General features: G+C 39.8%; 1 protein-coding gene across 19 annotated transcripts in view; it reads right to left on the bottom strand.

Annotated features, from left to right (window-relative positions):
* syngap1b (synaptic Ras GTPase activating protein 1b) overlaps nucleotides 1–19216 on the bottom strand; it is a 183475-nt gene that overhangs the window by 62325 nt on the left and 101934 nt on the right. For 14 of the 19 annotated variants that reach the window (XM_055013883.1, XM_055013875.1, XM_055013882.1 and 11 more), the window contains one exon: nucleotides 2611–3086. In XM_055013883.1, coding sequence (XP_054869858.1) covers nucleotides 2611–3086 — 476 coding nt within the window. The remainder of the gene's footprint in view (nucleotides 1–2610; nucleotides 3087–19216) is intronic. The other 5 variants (XM_035954700.2, XM_023284425.3, XM_055013885.1 and 2 more) reach the window with 1 other exon arrangement.

Below are 19216 nucleotides of genomic sequence, written 5' to 3' on the forward strand. Positions count from 1 at the left end.
ACTACAAGTCACATTTACTTTACATCTCGCTTAACCATTTACGAACCAGCCTGCTGCCCTGCAAGCACTTCTGCAACCATTCCTGACAGATCTGTTGGTTTTCATTCATTTCAGCACTAGTTGAAACTGTGCTATTGGACATTTGATAAATCAGACTGAGTTAAGTATTTAATTTCAGCCTAAATTTTTCTTTCATCTTTTACATACTAATGCCTAATTTATGTAGTTAATTTCAACACATAGTTAGCAGTCGACTGAGTATTAAATACAATGTTGGTATTATGTCTTTTTAACCAATTCCTGTTAAAATAAATACTTTCTTTTCTAAAGTTGCTTTTACTCTCAAGCAGTTGCCTTTCTCCATCTGGTTACACATCACAAGTAATAGCCAATCAACACTAAACGATAAATATTGCAAAGTTCTTTTTCATTCTATGCAGGCAGTTTCTGGGCTTTGTTGTTGCTGCTGTCACATTTTCCCTCACTGTGGGCTCATTTTTCACTGCAATCCAGAAGTCCTGCACCTCTGGAAAAAGCATAATCCTGGCAAGTAGAAGAGAACTCAAGAACTTGTGCAGTATGACACAGTTATAACATTTCTTTAAATATGTATTTTACAAAAATTGAAAAAACTTGGAATCAACATGTACAACAGATTTCTACAGGTACCCGCAGGTGTTCTCAATTCTGTAAAAGACATTTGCTCTACATTCTACAGCTATTCTACTTCTTACATTTTTTTTAGTTTGTTTCCATACCAGTCTGCTATTTGCTCTGGCTAAACACAGCCTGCAGTTCAGCCAAAAGAATCCGAATCTGTGACTGTTGGCTGCAGCTCAGTCATGGCTTCTCAGCCAGCACCAGAAGAGCATAAATTAATTTATTTTATAACAGAATCTGGTGCAAACTGTTTATTTTGGGGCAATTTTTAAATGACATGTAGATTAAAGTGATTTTGATGAAAATTCCAAAAGGTTTTCCCATGAAATGGTATATCATAGATAAGTACAAAATTAAAAATCCAAATCTTTCTTTTTTAACAGTTTCTGGCTCTGACAAATGATGCCATTTTGGCCATTTTAAAGATAATACACCTTTTGAAACTTCAAGCGAATTTTGGGGTTTAGAGGGTCAAGCAACTATATGTAAAAAATAAATAAAGGTATGTCAATTAAATTCTGTGTTGGAGTTTGTATCAATGTAAATTTTAACATCAAGATTTCTATTTTTACTGCTAATATGTATCAGTCTAAGATAAGTGATTGTTGTTAATCTTTTCTTTGATTTTATGTTAATTTCACAGTTTATTTTATGCTCTTGTTTCTTACATGCTGTTCGCTTAATGTTTCTGCTCACACTTGCACTTGTAACTTCAATCTGTTGTGTGCTGGATAGGTTTGGCTTCCTCCTCATTATTCCTCCTTCTTATTTTGTGTCCTGAATGGCAATCATGCAAATTTTAAAGTGAAACTATCCTGAAACTGCATTACCACACAACAAACAAACATTAAAGCAGATTACTGTTTTTGTTACACAATTTAAGTATGTTTCAAAAGTCTGATAAGTTATTTTCATGACAACGGCTGATTGGAATGGTAAGGAAAATAATATGCATACTGTAAAAATGTATCAGTCAATCAAGTGCCATGCCATTCAGCGTAGGCGATCATTTCTCTCCAGCTCCTCCGATCTTTTGCTCTCTGAATTGTGACTGTTGCCCGTTCCATGTGATGTAAGTCCATCTATCATTTTCATCCTCTGTCTGCCTCGTCCTCTCTTGCAATTAATTTTTCCAGTTGTGACAATATATTCCAGGATCTCCTTCCTTAAGATGTGTCCAAAAATGTTGCTTTCCATTTCCTAATTTTGTTCAGTAGCGTATAATTTGTGTTTAGTGTTTTTAAAACATCTTCATTAGTTATTCTGTCCATGTAAGATATACGTAGCATGCGTCTGTAAAACTACATCTGTGCTACAGGGATTTTGTTCGACATTTTATTATTTAAGTTCCAAGATTCACATCCGTACATCAGAACTGGTAGGATATAACAGTTGATAGTCCTCCAATGGATGCTAATTGCTATTTTCTTACTTGTCAGTATATTTTTCATTTTTGTAAATGCTGTTCTTGCCATTGCTACTCTACATTTGATGTCTGTTTCGCATCTTCCATCTGATGTTATCCATGAACCGAGATATTTGAAATGATGAACCTGCTTCAGTCTTTCTTGGTCCAATTCTATGTTACAGGTTGGAATGAAATTTTTCTTTGAAATGACCATTACTTCTGACAAGTATTTTCCTTATGATGTTTTCACTGTACAAGGAGAACAAGTCAGGTGATAGCACAAAAATGTATAGCACCAGTTTTGAAGTAATCGGTTTGTAGGTAAGGAGCTAAAACTTGATAAAAACTTGCACACACACTGGCACGACACTTGGCATGATGCACTAATATGAATATTTGTGTGAACAGGAGTTATGTTCTTCCCGTGTTTCTGCACTCTTAAACGTCACTGTGGACTTTACATCTGCGGGGCCTGTGTGAATATTTGTGGTGAATGTAAACGTAGCCAGTGTCTCTGCTTCAGCCATGTTTGTGTCACATACCTCAAACGGGGGCAGTGGTGCAATAAACGTTCCTCCCGCCACTGGACTCGAACCGGCAGCCCTCCAGTCTCCGCCCCAGTACAAGAAGGGGGGGGAGGAGGAGGCAGCAGGCGAGTGGGGCAGGGTGAAGGACAGAGAGGGGGAGAGGGGCAGCGAGCGAGGTAAAGGGGGTGTGCCGGGCCCTTTCTTGGAGCCCTTTTGCTGCTGCTGCTGGCAAAAGGTGAGGGAGGGGGAGACGGCCAGGGAGAGAGGGAAAGGGTGAGGCGGGGTGCCGCTGGCCCGACGGCCACAGGTGTGCGGTGGGCCCAGGGCGGGAGGAGGGAGGAGGGACAGCGAGAGGGATGGAGGCAGCGAGCGAGGCCGGGGACAGGAGGGGTTACTCACGGATTGTCGGAAGGGTTGAAGGGGGGCAGTGGGAGGGACCTCCATGCTGGGCTGCTTCCCGGTGGCTATGCTCTTCCGCCGGGCGCGATGATCTGTGAGGGGGAGAGATGGTTGACAGGTAAGACACGGTAGCGCTTAAGAGGAAGAAAAACATCAAAGGTAATACGAGGACAAAATGTGTGGCGCAAGACTCAGGTAGAGCCAAAGGATGTGGAGAGAGAAAGACGGGGTCAACGTGGAAATAAACAGTGACGGGAGAGCTCTTATATATGAGAAGCAGATGGAGGTTAAAGGTGAGATAGAGAAATAACACCACACAAGGTCACACCTATTCACCAACACTGCTGCTGCTTCTACTGCTCCACACAAACACACCTCTGGAGGGGAGGGGTGTTGACAAAGTGGGTGCGAGACTATTGGACAGATAGATTTTCTGTCTGGCCATGAGATGAGGCAAATGTTAACAGTCTGCATGTGAAGGGGAGGAACTGGGAGATGCATGGATAGAGAGGAGCAAGCATTAAACAAACAAAGCACTTATTGACTTCCGTCAGCAAGTCAGCGCCTAATGCACTGATTGGCCAGTAAGGGAATAAACTCCTGTCCTGCACTTGTAGATGATGGAGAGAGTGCAAACGTACAGTTAGTGAGCAGAAAACAAAACACAGGGGGCCAAGCACCAAAAAATGCCCCCAAAAATTGTGCATTTACGTGTCTGTCCATCTCTGCCGTCCTTCTTTCAAATATCAGTCACATACATCTCTGCATCAGTGTTGCTCTCAAATTCCTGCACATGCACTTCGTGGTGAAAGCGACTTTTAAGACAGCTAGAGTAAAAAAAGCTCTTTGTGTTTTAGAGAAAATAACTAAAAGCGCTCTCAGAGAGCACACCCTCTGACAAGGCCGATGCTCCATCTCACAATTTTAACAAAAGTGACCTGGATCCGCACCGAAATTGATTGAGTTCCTTCTGTGCCTATGCTCCATCTCTCCAACAGGTTTCATGATATTCAGCTTTCTACTTTTTCAGTAATCTTGCTGACAGACAGACAAATGGCACTGATCACATAACTCTGCCTTGGATAATTACAAATATCACTGCTCCTCTATAAATCAGTAAATGGTCCGTCCACAAGATAAGTATCTCTCTTGTGTGTACAGCACAATATGAAATGGAGAGACCCTTTTTCTCCTGAACTGGATCCTCAACTAAGACTGCAGAGCATTAAAGGTTTATCTTCTTGTGTATGTGTATCAATTGTCTTTAAATATTTTAAGTCTTTCCACAATGTGTGCAGGGTGTAATCTGATGTTGGGATGATGTGCAAGGGTTTCTGAAGCTATCTGACCATCTGAGAGGCAGTTTGAACAAAATACACCTCCCTATGAAAACCTTCAAGATATTTTTTTTTTTTTTTTTTTAAGAAATGTACATTATTTTAATCAAACACAGTACATTTACCTGTAGCTCTCACCATATCATTATAACAATGGAGAACTATATTCTATTAAGTTACACCCAGACGCTAATCTGTCAAAAATACGTTCCCAGTTTATTCTTCATTGTAATAGTAGTGTGACACTAAATGAGGACAACAACAATGGGATTTTGAGGTTTTTAAAACTAAAAATAACTGTGTGAGCTTGAGCGGGAGGGTTTCATATCACACGGTCATCTAAGCATCGTTTGTGCAGCTTTTTATACTGTTTTTGATCCAAATTCTGTGAGAAACAATGAGAAACTGAGACCTCTCACTAAACACAACAGCCAGATACAAAGACATCTTACCAGCAGAAAATATTGGCTATGACTGAGTTCTCATGAGGACGAGTATGCATTCTAAATCCAAAGTCAAATGTTAGAAAATAAGGTTGAACAATCCATCGAAGATTTATCAAAATCACAGTATGAACAAGTGTATTATCAAATCTGTAGGAGCTGCAATGTTTCGTTAAGACGGCAAAATGTATCACAACATACTATTTTAGACAAAGCACAGTGGTGCTACAGAGATGCTCTGACCTATGACTTATGTTATTCAAAAATAAGAGAATGTGTTTGTTTTAAACAGACTTCAGCAAAATACATTTTTTACCATTATCACAAAAATTGTGAAAATATTGCAATATTTGTCAGAAATAATCACAAGATGATTTTGTTTTCACATCGTTTAGCCCTTCTATAGACATGCTAGCAGCTCTTTGAAGCTGCCCAGTGGTGACTGGTACTAACTACAAACATTAGCATGCTAACAGTGGATGGGACAAACTTGCAAAATCATCAACACTACAATATAAAACCTAGATTAGATGTGCTGCATGGCTCAATCCTAAAATGCACCCTTTACAAATTCCTAATTGCATTGTTTCAAATGCAATTTAAATATAAAATCAATGTTCAGTTCTACTGGGAACCATCTGGTAGATTGTAACTTGGCAATACAGGAAGAAAAGTCATTGGGATTCATCTGCCAGGGGGCAGGAATCCAAATAAAGTTTCCTCTTCTCATTCAGTAGTTGTCTGAGATATTTATGGCTGATTGACTTTGCTGTCCCTACAGTTACAAACAGGACTGAAGCTTTTGCATGATCATCCTCACTCCCAGTGAATATGTAAATTTATGAGAAGCCAACAGCACGTCACACCTTGTTCCACCAGATAAGAACAAAACAGTCCCATGTCTAATAAACCCAGGGTGACCACCTATGTAGGAGCCCTGCTTAGATAATCGTTTTTATGGTCTCCAAAATACAGCGGGAGGATATCAAAGCTGACTTTACATCTCAGCACAGCTTGTTTTCTCTCATGTACCTCTATTTTTTTCGTTCGCAGCATAGCCCTCTCAGAGATCAACCTGCAGCATCCTAACCGTAATACAAATCATGAGATGGTTGCATTGGTTTGTTCAAATTCCTCGTCTGTTTCTCCAGCATATCAGCCAGCCTCACTCTGACTTTTCATGTTGCTCATGCTGTCTGTCTCTGCTCTTTCCTCGTTCTCTTCCTCTCTCAGCCTCTTCTGTCACTCCAATACTCAGACACACACACACCTCCTCTCTCCCACGCAGCTATTTTACATAATTCAAATAGTGCATTTATCCCTCTACCTCTCCTCAGCCCTTGATCTTTCTCCTCTTCCGCTCTCTCATTTTCTTTCCCCTCCTTGCACCCTCTTCTTGTTTTCATGCCGTCCTCTCATTCCCTCCCCTTCAGATATGTGCAGCATCTAGAACCCTCCATTTTCTCCATACTTACCTTTATCTGTATTCCTCTTTTATCCTCATCGGCCCTCTCCTTTCACTCTTTTATTTACCTGTCCAAATGGCAATCTTTTCACTGTGAGCCTGCCCATCTTTCTGTCTGCAGTCCTAACATTTTCTCCAACCCACGCAAGGAAGGAAAAAACTGACCATGACGGAGTTTGTCACACACTATTCCAATGTTGCTGTGCCCAAATTCACGGTTTCAAAAACTACCACCTGTGGGCTGGATGACTGACTGGTGAAGGAGTCTTCTAAATTATCTGATATAGCAGGGATTTTTATATGAAAAGGATGAAAGAGAGAGGAAGAAATTGGAATCGAGCTCCATTAAATGAGTCGAGTGCTTTTGATAGCATATCTTAATTACATGAAAGTAAGCTAATTTTAATTTCCTCAGACTTGCATTTGTCAATAAGGTCAGATAGGTGCAAAATAAATGAAACCTATGCTTCCAGAAAGGTTGACACAAAATTAAAGACAATAGTACACAGGGCGAGCTCTATACCAAAGTTCACTACACATGCATCAGTAGACGCTACTGGTCGAATGTGGTCAGAGAAGTCTCTAGTCTTCACTTGGTTACTGCAGCACAGCAGCTCAGTCTAATGTGTTGCCAAAATTTTGATAGAAAAGCATGGAATACGGTATTGTAATGTCACATTTAACTTCCTAAATGACTAACATGCATCAGAACTGGTCAGCTGTGCACAGAGAAGCCTCGGGTCTCCACTCGGTTACTGCAGTGCAGCAGCTCAAGCTGGTTTGTGGCCAAAAATTAATTTGAAAACATTGAAATAAGGCATTCTAGTGCAGAGTTCCCTTAGTTGAAACAGAATGATTTTATCCATGTGGACGGGCCACCTAGAGAAACACAGACAGATCTGCTAAATGTCAGGTGCACCGGTGCAACCAATGAAAATGTTCAATTGCACTTTACAGGTTTTTGGTTCCAGAGCTTGATCTTCTTACATTTAGAAAAACTGAATAAACTCATGAACTTCAACTTTTTTCATTCATCTTTGGAGGTCACTCTGTCACAGTATTTCTTACAGTTTCTTAGGTGTTTGCTACTATGCATAGAGTGTTAATTAACAGAAATCATCATAGGTGACGCCTTGCACTGTAGGAGGTTATGCAGTCAACATGCATGTATCCCAGCTGCAGTTAAAAAGTCTTCTAACAGTCATATCAAGATCCAATTCAGAATTTATTGTTTTCCAAACTAATTAGCTTCACCAGGAGGAGCAGACTGTGCCAATAAGAAAATGGTGATAGAGAATTCAATCAGTTCTACATTAACAAAACAAAACAGAAAACAATACACAGTGTCGTGTTAGTGTATTTTCTTAAGCCTTAGGGTGAATTTAAAAAAAAAAAAAAACACTTGGCTCATTTAGTGCCAATTTGGAGGCAGAGTGAACACGTGTTTGATTACATCCTCCATTGAAGGGTTTTATTGGGACAGAAGTCTGGTAGCTGCAGCTGTCATTTTTCCCCACAAGTACAAAAGGTGTGTACTGTCAAAACACCCGCTTTTCTGTATTTGAAAGTTTGTGTGTTGTGTAGAGGGCTGCTCCCTACACGTCGATGATTTGAATCATCAGTTGAAAAGCCCCAGAGTCTGATCTCATTTTGGCAGTTGAATCATTGCACTTTTTTTTTTGCTGCATCATTGTACATTGCAGGATAACAGCACAAGGTATAATCTTTTTTAAAGATAGTTTTTTTTCCAGCATTGGATAGCAACAAACGAAGCACAAAAGAAATGTGGGGAAGCAGAGCAGGGGAATGACATGGTAAAGATCCCGACCAGCTGCGAATCAAAGTCTCACTGCTGATGGCATTTGCCCCTATGTGCTTTCCATCCCAAACACACAGCTATTGGGATGCTCCAGGCTATAAACTTTTACAAACCCTGTCTTCAAAATCACCTAGCCACAAAGCTAACTAAAACTGAGATAGAGAAGGCTGAAGGAAGCACAGGAAAGAGCAACACAGAAAGACTCCACTTGTTTTCTCTTCGCTGCTTCAACCGTCACAGCTTCAATTCTGAATGTATAGCAAAGCCGACTTTAACCAGGTACTGGCACCACTTCCTCTGCTGCTGCCCAGTGTGATCAACGCTTCAGCTGACAGCGACGTCAGCAGTCATGCAGGAGAAATGTTTAGAGGTGTTCTAGGATTTTATTATTCCACTATAACTGGGGTGTGCACTTCCTCTGACTTCGACTGTGATGGGAGGTTTAATATCACAGATGATAATCAAAGACACTGGTGAGTGTTTGCTGCTCTGCTGCTGCACTGGACTGTAATATGAGGAATACAAAGCAATCAGCCACCACATTAAAACTGCTGACAGGGAATGTTCCTGATCATCTTAATACAATGCAATGTTTTGCTGGGAAACCTTGAGTCCTGGCATTCACGTGGACGTTCGTTTGACATGCACCACCCACCTAAACATGGTTACAGAGCAAGCACAACCCCCAGCACTCTCCATTGCCATCGGCATCACCGAGCAGGGACAATGTTCCCAACCACACCACAAAAACTGCTCAGGAACAACGCGAGGAACACGCATGACCTTCAAACTCTACCCAACGTATTCACACCTGATGCCAATCAGTCCTGACAAAGACCGTTTTTTTGTGTGTGAGAAAGCTAACTTCTTCACCAATGGAAGTGAGACCAGGCTCTCTGAAGTAAGCATGGAGGTGACTGAACTTCATGGTTTCATTTATAGGTTGATGTGCAGCAGATGTGAGCGACCTAGAGAGCAAACGATAACAAGGATGGCGAGAAACTATGTTTTTTTTTTGTTGTGCAGTGGCTGCTACTTCTGTACTTTGTGTGTGGATGCAAAGCCAGGAGTGGTGACATAATGACATGAATGGCTTCATTTAAACAGACTTCATGTAAAATGTTGATCTAGAGTGATGTAAAAGTAACATGAGTTGCAATATGGGGAGATGTGAAGGATTGTAAAAATCTGTCCATGATTTAGGAGCACTTATATAAGTGGTCCAAATCGGAATTTAATATATCAAATTCTATGTGAATTGGGCTGTTCACATTGTCATGAATATGCAGATTTGAATGACTTATGAGCAAAAGAAAAAAGATCTGGAGATCTGGACCACTTTTGGCTTCTGCCAAAGAGGGAGTCTTGCTGTGACAAGCAGATGGATCAATAAATGTAATGCTTTTTTGGGAGACATTATGCACTTTATTTCAACAACATTGCATTTTGTTGTTAAAATAAAAACTGATCTGCTACCTACAAAACACAACTCCATAATGATTACTATACACAAGTGACAAACTTCCTTACTAAGCATTTCATTTATAGAGCAGCAGCTCACATTATATTCACATTTAGAAAACACTGAGCAACAATCCCTTGCACCTTATAAGCATTTACTTTCAATCTCCAAAGAGAAACAGTGTTGGGATTTCAATGCAGTTTGACATCCAAAACATTGCTCCAGCCTTTCCCAGTGTGAACACACTTGACTGCTTTTAGTCTATTTCACACACACAGAAAGAAACTTGAATGGGGGATACTAATCTCTTTCTTGTTATTTGTCTAATTGGCCACAGAGGGCAGATTACTGTTGACTTACAGTATACAGTATATAAATCATGAGGGCAATTTAAAGGTACCCAGGTCTGCAACAGTGCCTTGCAAAGCATAATCAACCAGCGTTAAAGTCCCACTTCTTCATGCGCGTAACCATGCATCTTACACTAATAAGCAGGTAATTCCATTAGTGCATGCCGTGCAAACACATAGTAACACACATGCACATTTGATTTCAGGCCTGCTTTCAAAATGCCATTTACTGCAACATTAAGCTAATAGCTTAACAGACAACACAACCAATCCATCTGTTGCTGGAGGTGAACTAGTAACTTGTAACTCTCTAGTAACTAGCCCCAAGAGCAGAGTTGAACTTAGGCTGCAGAAGTAACACAGTCTGATAGCTCCTATATTTTCAACATGTCCCTGGTTTTACTCCACATGCTGTATTATCTACCATTTCCAAAGAGTGGGTGCCGAGAGCAGATTTCTCATTTTGGAAAATTGCACTCTTCAACTTGAATATAGACCAAAATTCACTTTTCAAACATAATACACCATAACTGCCCCTTTTTACACTTAACATGCACAGAGCGGAGAAGTGTGGGTGGCAGCGTGTGCTAAGACTCATTCAAAATCGGTGTATAAATCATCCGATCCACAGTCTTTATGCAAATATTGTCGAAGAATGAGAGATGGGTGGGGTTAGCAAGGAGTGTTTGGCAGTGAAAAATTAAAACCAAAACAGGTGGTCTGGTCATTGTCCTTTCTGTCTTGTTCCGACATATGCATTCTCACATTAATGGCTGTTTAAATTAATTGAAGCCATTAAGCATTCCTTTATGAAAGTGCTAACAAAAGCATTGGTCTGGAACGGGGAAAAAAAAGTCTAGAAAGGTCCATTTAAATCCATTTCTCACTCACTCTCTTTTTCAGCCTAACCCAGGCTCTGTGTTTTGTTGCCATAGCAACATTTTTTTTTCCCTGAAGTACCTTACATTTTCATTTCAGACATACAGTACTATACAGCAAAGCTCAGGGCTGAGAGGGTGTTTGGACATTTTGTTTTGGCAGTGGGTTGCTGGATGGGCTACAGTCTCACACACATATGCACGCACAAACAAATCCATACACGCTAAGCAAAGGAGTGTGTTCAGCAGCCACAAAGACGCCTGATAGATCACGGTAAATCATTTAAAAGCTTCATTAGTCTTGGGATCACTGTTGATGACTGCAACAATGTGCTAATGAGTTAGTGTGCTGCATTGAAATGGAAAGTGTGAAGACATCTGGAGAGATGTTTGATTTGCTTGCTGTACCTATTTTAAAATGCTATTATGTAACTATCGTTTAGAGATGATGTAAAGGCTTGAAAAGCAGACTTGAAAAATACAGCTTGGCTGAGGCATCATTATGTCATCGGAGGTTGTGATTCTGTCTGACTGGGGTCACGCTGAAGCTCGACATGCCTGTCTCTTTTATTTAGCTGCCCAATAAATCAACCATGTGCTGAAATAACATTGTTCAAGTTGCTCATTGTTACTATAACTGCCTTGAAATATTACTGTTTTTTTAGAAAATGGTTAAGTTCGTACTGGTAAAGTATTTAAAATATGATGGAAAATAAAAGAAAAGCATTTCAACAAATTCTGTGCAACACATACAATCAAGATTACATGGTGTCCTCGAAAAACCCCAAAATAGATCAAAAACGAGTGTATATGGCATGTAGATGACGCTCTGCTTACAGTGGTGCAGTTATTTTACACCTATTAGTTATGACACAAGATTACAATGTTCAGTGTCCAAAATATCTATTTTCTACTCCCCAGAATGAGGTTTTCAGTGTTTATAATGTAGGTAGCAGTGATTGTGAGAATGAAGGAGTGCTCAGTGTGACATCTGATCATAGGCCTTTAAGCTTGGTGTGATGTAGGCTTTTTGTCATTTTAAATATGGCGGCATTTTGATACCAAACAAGCAATTTGAGCTGGATAATGCTATATTCATGTCAAATGGAAGGAATGGGAGAAATTACAATAATCAATTTAATTAAGTTTTATTGCATTGAAATGCAAACATTGGCTGCCATTAAGCTGCTGTGTTTGCTAGGTTTTATGGTACTTTTATAGTTTAATCTTGGGGTTCTGACATTTCCTGTTGTAACTATGACTTTGAAGATTATGTGATGACTGTTTATGAGCCAGAAACAATAGTTATGACAACTATACAATAAATTTACACACCAAGAGCTCAACTAATTTTTTAAAAATTTATTTAGATATTTTGCAGAGTAATGGTCAAACTGTACAGATTCCTAAAGGGGTGAAATCTGAGGACAATGTGAGCTGAACCATCTCTAGAAGTGGTCTGGTTTAAATGGTACAATCAAAAAGTTGTGACACTGTGTGGTGCTTATGCACTGTACGCGTCATGATCACGTGCATGCAACATGTGTGAGCAAGAAGTGCCATGAGTCAGGACACCACACGGCCCTGTCTTATCAACAGCAGGACCTGTGTTACAGATGTTATTGTGAATATTTCCAATTTCTCAATAAAGCAGGAAATTAATCAAGATGATCCAACTTTAATGTGAGGATCATGACTGTTGATGAGATGTGGTGTGGCTACCACTAAGAGAAGACACAGCAGTGGAAGTACCTGCAGTCTCTAAGACCGAAGAATGTGTGTCCAGTCAAGAGCATCTGGAACATTGCTCACTGGCTCAGCGAGATGTTATCGGTTATTCAAATGGAAAGACTGCGTCTGCACAAACCCACCAAACAGAACAGTTTTGAGAGAACTTGGGGACCCTTCTTGGCTAGTGTCAGGTGTGATGCCTGACTAAACTTTTCACATGGTACTTGCTTTACTTTAATTATTGCAACTATGTTTTCTCTGTAAGTATATTTATGTAATTGTATAACTGTCTGGCAGCCTCCCCTTTTGTTTTTGTTTTGTTTTGTTTTGTTTTGTTTTACTCTTGGTTTGTTTTTCCTTTTCTTCCTCTTTTCTTTTATGTTCAATGGTTGCCCTGTTGTGGAATGTTTTGTAAAGTTAAAAACCTTAAATAAAGTATTTTTTAAAAAAAAAGAGCATCTGGAACATGTTTCTTCAACATTCACACAGGTGTGCACCATGAATACTACCCTGGGATGGACTGTAATGGCATAGTTCTAGTATAAAGTCCTGAGGTGTTTAAGGGAGAACATCACTACTTTAACTGGAATCGAATGTGGGTGATCCAATGCGCTATGCACAAAGTCTCAGAGCAAAAAGGTTTTATGGTCTCAATAACACAGTCACCGCCCATCCTACTCTCCAGATTTTGGTCCCTGTGACTTCTATCTTTTCCCAAAAATGAAAATCAAGTAGAGGGTCTGACCGATGGAGCATTACAAGCTTTGCAGCAATGCTGGGAGCACCGTAGCAGTGCAAAAGGTGATAACATCGACGGAGATGGCAGCCAAAATGTAAATCAGATATGGCTTTTGATTTTTATAGGGACAGTCTTGTGACTTTGTGATTGATGTTGCTTTCTGATTGCAATGTGTTCTGCAGGCATTTACACCTTGATCCAGATCACAGGCTGCATGGATAATCTGATCTGAGGGAGGATCAATACCATCCTCTTATCTACAGGAGGCTATAAATTTGGACAGTTTGTCTGTCTTGCAAATGAGCACATTTTATTTATTTTATTTCAACAAAAACAGAAATTAAAAAATAGGGATAGGTAAGTTAACGCATTATTAGAAATCCATTAGAGAAACTATGAGTCACAGGATGTTGATCAGTACTTGGGATGGGCATCATCACGTCTCACCCAAACTAACGGTGGATGCAGTGTGTGGGACACATAGAGATAAACTAAAGCAAGACAAGCTAACAAATGTCGCAGCAAAGTAGTAAGCTATAGACTGCATTCTGATGAGTTTTGTGGAATATGTCGGTTTGAGGAATGTTCTTAGGATCGCAACGAATGATGGCATGTATGAGCCTCAACCTGCATCACTAACGGGGGCTATAGTCCCCGACGCATAGACCGTTTATGCTGCTCTCTGATAAAAGAAAAATGTTTCTGCTGGTACCTGTTCAGAAAAAAATAAGAAAACAGATGTATGAATGTTAACTTGCTGTTGCTGGGAAGGTTCCTGTTATCATGTTATGATCGTGGCTCTGGACTCTGAAGGTAACTTGTTTTTCTACAACAAACCAGATAAAAGGTTTTATTTGATTTGATTACGTTAATATTTAGCTTGAGATTTACAAGAAATATGTTAACTGATACTGTATAAAGGGAAAAGTGCTGTTAAAAAGCACTTTATTTGTTTAAAGTGTTTGCAAACCAAATGTTACTGCATTTTTGTTCATATAGCAGTACTTTAAAAACAAAAGTGCAGAATATAGTACTTTTAAATTAATTATTTTATTTTACATAACAATGCAATTAATCACAGAAAAATGATGCGATTAATCACGATTACGAATTTTAATCGTTGCCCAGCACTATAAAAAAGACAATATAAGGTTCACAGTGACCAACATGTAGGAGCCTTTTCAATGTAGCAAGTTCCCAGAGTACGAGTCAGAGTAAAGTTAAACACCAGATATGCTGCACAGAAGTGTTGGCCAGATTATGAGTTGTTCATCAGTAAATAGTTCCAGCATGTAAGTCATTTTAAAACCACAACCTGTCATTTTTGCATTTCTCTCAGGTTAGCTGTTTGTTTCTGCTTCCAGTCTGTCTGCTCATGCTACATAGACACTGTGCAGACACGAGACTGGCATTGATCTTCTCATCTGTCCTCCTTTATCAAAATGTGGAACTGTTCCTTCATACTGGAGTCTGGAAGTCAGATTAGAAATGCACATAGAGTTGCTGTAAGTAATTATTTTAGAATTCATTGATTCATCTCTCAATATTTTGGGGGATTCAATTCAATAAAATGTCCCTACAGGATCAGAAAAAGGTTTTGAATGCTCATCGCAATTTTTCAGATCAATCCACTAATGGGTTTATTGACTTCCAACATTAGATCAACATGTGCACAAAGACTAAAAAATCAATACAATACAGTACAGTAGAGGCGCCTTTGTTCGTGTTTGGAAATGACCGTCTCATGCGATCACATGTTTGTGTATATAGCCATGTGCCAGGCAACATGTGAAATGCTGCGCTTGTTCATTGTGAATGTAAATCTGATGTCAAGCTGAAAGCTGAAGAGGGAATGTGTGGGTGGCAATCGCTTCCAGCTCAGACCCTCTGAGAGAACTGAGAGAGAGACAGAGTTAAAGGAGTGGGAGGGAGGGATGTAGACACACATGAGTAAGAGGTTGGTTAAAAAATGAAAAGAAACACAGTGTGTGGGGGGAGGTGGTGGTGGTAAGTGTTCGTGTAGGAGTAGCAGGGACAGTGCAAGAGCAAGACTATACGGAGGGAAGACAGGATGACAGAAAGAGAGAGCTGAATAGAGGGAAAAAAGGAAGAGAGTGAAATGGAGGAAATGCATCTGGGGGAGTGGTAACAAGAGAGGGAGGGTGAGCTGGGAGTTGCACTGAGGAAGGGGGGAGTTGGATGGAGAGAGGGAGCGAGCACAAGAGCCAGAGATGGAGGCTGGAGAGGGAGTGGGTGTCTTAATAGCGCTGAAACGCTCAGGGCTTTTTGTATGTTTGCCTTTGTTATGATAGAACGCTGGTTGGCTCCCTGTTTGCTTTTGATCCATGAACTGTGACTACAAATGCAAAGTAGTCGCTCCTGTGTTTAAAATGGAATGTATAGCGGCTGCATCTGGGACTCTCATTACATAATTTAAGGTATAAATGCTGTCATCTAGCGCCCAGCAGGTAAAGCAAGGCACCAGCACTGTGAGGGGTGTAGGGTTTCATTCCCAACTGTAACTATGTTTTTCACTTTTTGGAAACATTTATCTGGACAAATCTCGGTCAGCTGCAGTGCTGATAAAGCTCTGCAGTGGCTGTTCAATTCTGGAATCTGAACGAGAGAAACGTGTGTGGATGTTGAGAAACACTGGCACAGAGCTGATTTCGAAAAGATAACATGAGGTTTCAATCCCTCACACAGCAGTAGCAGCAGCACCGTTTCTCTAAACCTTGATCTGCCTGTCAGAGTCCATTCTGCTTTCTGAGCAAATTACCAATGCATGGTGTGCAAACGGTTGCAGTATGTTTCTATGAATGATGCATGTTATTCTGAGAGTCTAGCAGTTATGAGTGTTGGGATAGATTTGTTGAGGTGTCACATAACTTAGTGTAAAGACTTTTTGATACTGATGAAAACAATACAGTGGCAACTAACAATTGTTTTCCCTGTCACATAGTAGGTGAATCAATTTTATGACTCATTATTTAGTCTACTTGTTTGGTTCTATCAACAGCTCAAAAACAAATGATATGCAGTGCACACTATACAATATGTAAAACCAGGAAATTGTCATGTTTGAAAAGCTGGAAACGGCAAATATGTGATGCTTTACCCTGATAAATGCAAGAAGTTCGACAAATGCAGTTATAAAATCTGTTGGATCATGTTAGAGTTGTCTGATCTGATTAGCCAATAAACAAGACACCATCACTGTTTCAGAAAGTCAGGTTTAAAATATGGTAATGCAATGGTAAGGCTTTGGTTTAGGTGCTGCTAGGTCAGGGTTAGAGGAAGATACCAAGAACCTGCAGTCTCCACATCAACTGGTTGATTGATCTGTTCTCATCCAAATAGAGAACACATATATAAGGAGTAAAACAACAGTGTTCCAGGAATAATCCTCTATTTTTGGCAGCGGGAGGAACAGACTACCTGTTAAGACCTCCATGTTTCCACAACTTTTAGCTTGCTTCACATAATGGAGACAGCTAGTTTAACCTTTCTAATATTTACTGAATGTTTTCTCAGAGTTGGCTCCAAACTAACTGACACCATGTCGAAAAAGTTGTTGTGTGGCTGTATTTTGTTCAAACCAATGACCAAAAGGTCAAGTGTAAACTTTGCAAACAGCAGTTTGAATATCACAGCCCACATGCCAGATCATCTTCAAACAGCAGCTAATTTGTCTGTGTTATAGTCCGCAATAGTGCTTGTGCTGGGACCATTATTTGATATGTTGCTCTTTTCCCAAATAGTATCAATATGGGCAGGTGCATGCTGGTCTGCTGGCCAGAGAGCAGGCCTTCCTATTGGTTATTCTACAAAGGCAGATGCACATGCATGTTCCTTCAGATGGACCAAAGCTTGATTCAATGGCAGTGAATCCTGCAGGGAAAGTTGCTATGGTCTGCTTTTATACAGTCAACATGTAAATTAATACGTAAAAAAGTACCAGTCTTTCTTTTCTTTCAAATAATGGCACATATCACAGTAAAACAATAATGTACTTTTGCAGTCAAATGTTGTAAATTACCACTTATACGAGTACAGATCTTTGATGGGGACATTATTTACAGTTTTGTCCTGTTTTTTGTTTTTTAAGTTAATGATTAACTTAACAATTTTGCAAAACAAAATGAATCTGAAAATAAACAGCACGGCACGCCGTCGCTGTAACCATGACATGAACACTGTGTCAGTTACCTGCTGATGATCACATGATTGCGATCCTACTACAAATTGACTGTGATTTATCATTTGGAAATCATACAAGAAACAACTGATTAAACTGTGGGCTGTTTCTGAGTCCCATCAATTCCTGCCGTCCGCTACATATTTAGGTCATGTATGTAGCAAACTCCAGCCAGACACGTTAAGTTCAGCTGTCAGCCTTATTTTGAACACATATTCACCTTTCTGTCCTTCACTCATTTCTTCACAGTAAGAGCTTGTCTCCATTCCAGCTGGTGCTTCTAAGTTTAGACACATCCTTTGCTAGACAGCAGCAGCGTGGAACCGTTTTCTTTCATCTTTATGTGAATTTTAGGGACTTTTCCGCAGCGTCTTCATCATGTCAAGAAACCGCTTCTTAGATAAACACTTCCTGTGCCACTGGAATGGTGACAAAATAAAAGCCTGCAACATTAAAAATATGCCTTCAAAATAAAAGAATGGAGGGAATGGTTATTTTAACACTAGCAAAACAAAGACTTGGCAAAAGTGATGAACTGATCAACAGACCTTTAAAAGAGTAATTTACACGCAATTTGGTATTCATACATAACATGCACATGCATAACACATGCCTGTGCTCAGCACAAGGTAATTTTTTTATTAAATATTTCATCCGTCGGAAATGATACGCCAACTGAGCAGCCTTGGAGGAGTACTGCTCTCTCTGAGTGCTTTTTCTAGTTGCTTTAGCCACTAGAGGGCTTTGTCATTTGAACATAAATATATAAATTAATATATGTCTCTTTCCTGCACAGTTTCATTTACTTGTCACAAGGACTACTCAGTCTATAAACACTTGTCCTCTGTGGCTGTGCAGCTCAGGGTTATCTTAATTTTCTGTTTTGACACTTGGCTGCTCACAGTCACAATTTGAATGAAATTGCATAAACACTGCATAATTAAAGAGACTATCAAGTTCTGTGGGGAAAATATAGAATCTAGGGATTTTGGGGAGTGACTCATATAGTATGTCTCTGCAGCTTCATTCTTTATTAAACCCAAAAGCCATGCAAGTTCTGACTGAAAAACTCATAACACAAGCTTGAAAAAATCAACTCATTGTTACATAAATAAGTCACATATCTCCAGTGTGAATGTTACACAACAGCTGAAAGCAGAAAACCACATACTCATTTAAATGATGTGGCTTTCAAAGATCAGTTACTGCAAGTGAAACAGAGTGGAAAGAAGCACCAGCCAACAGTCCAACCATGACACATTTTGACTGCTGAGCACAAGTTTCTCTACTCTACATGAACAGTAAGAGCCAAGCTGGCAGTTCACCAAGATTCTGGACAATCCTTTGTACTCTCAAAGCTGATTTGCTTGGCAAAATGGGTTTGTGAATTTCAGAATCCACAAGCCACCAATAAAAAAAACTAGCTATTTCTCTGCCATTTCTGTTTCCAATGATGTAGCTCAACATATTTTATCGCCACTCTTGTCTAAAATAGATTTTTATAAGTTGACATTTCATTCAAATCTTGCAAAAGTAACTCTCATGCTGGGTTAAGAGAAGTGACTAATATAATGTCAGTTTTGGACAATATTGATAGTGGCATTTCTCTGCTGTTTGCTGTTACTGTTAATGTTGTGTTTTGGGAGTCAGAGGCAAACTTTCAAGCAGCAGAGCTTCATTCAGAGCTGTCAATCAATTGCCTGCCGATTGCTTTTGCCTTCGCCTCAGTGGGAAGCGAAGGGGAGGAGTGAGCGAGTGTCTTTCTGCTTCTCTGCAAACACACCTACTGCAGCTTTAACA

This window comes from Amphiprion ocellaris, chromosome 9 (genome assembly GCF_022539595.1).
Source record: "Amphiprion ocellaris isolate individual 3 ecotype Okinawa chromosome 9, ASM2253959v1, whole genome shotgun sequence".
Classification (NCBI taxonomy): domain Eukaryota; kingdom Metazoa; phylum Chordata; class Actinopteri; family Pomacentridae; genus Amphiprion; species Amphiprion ocellaris.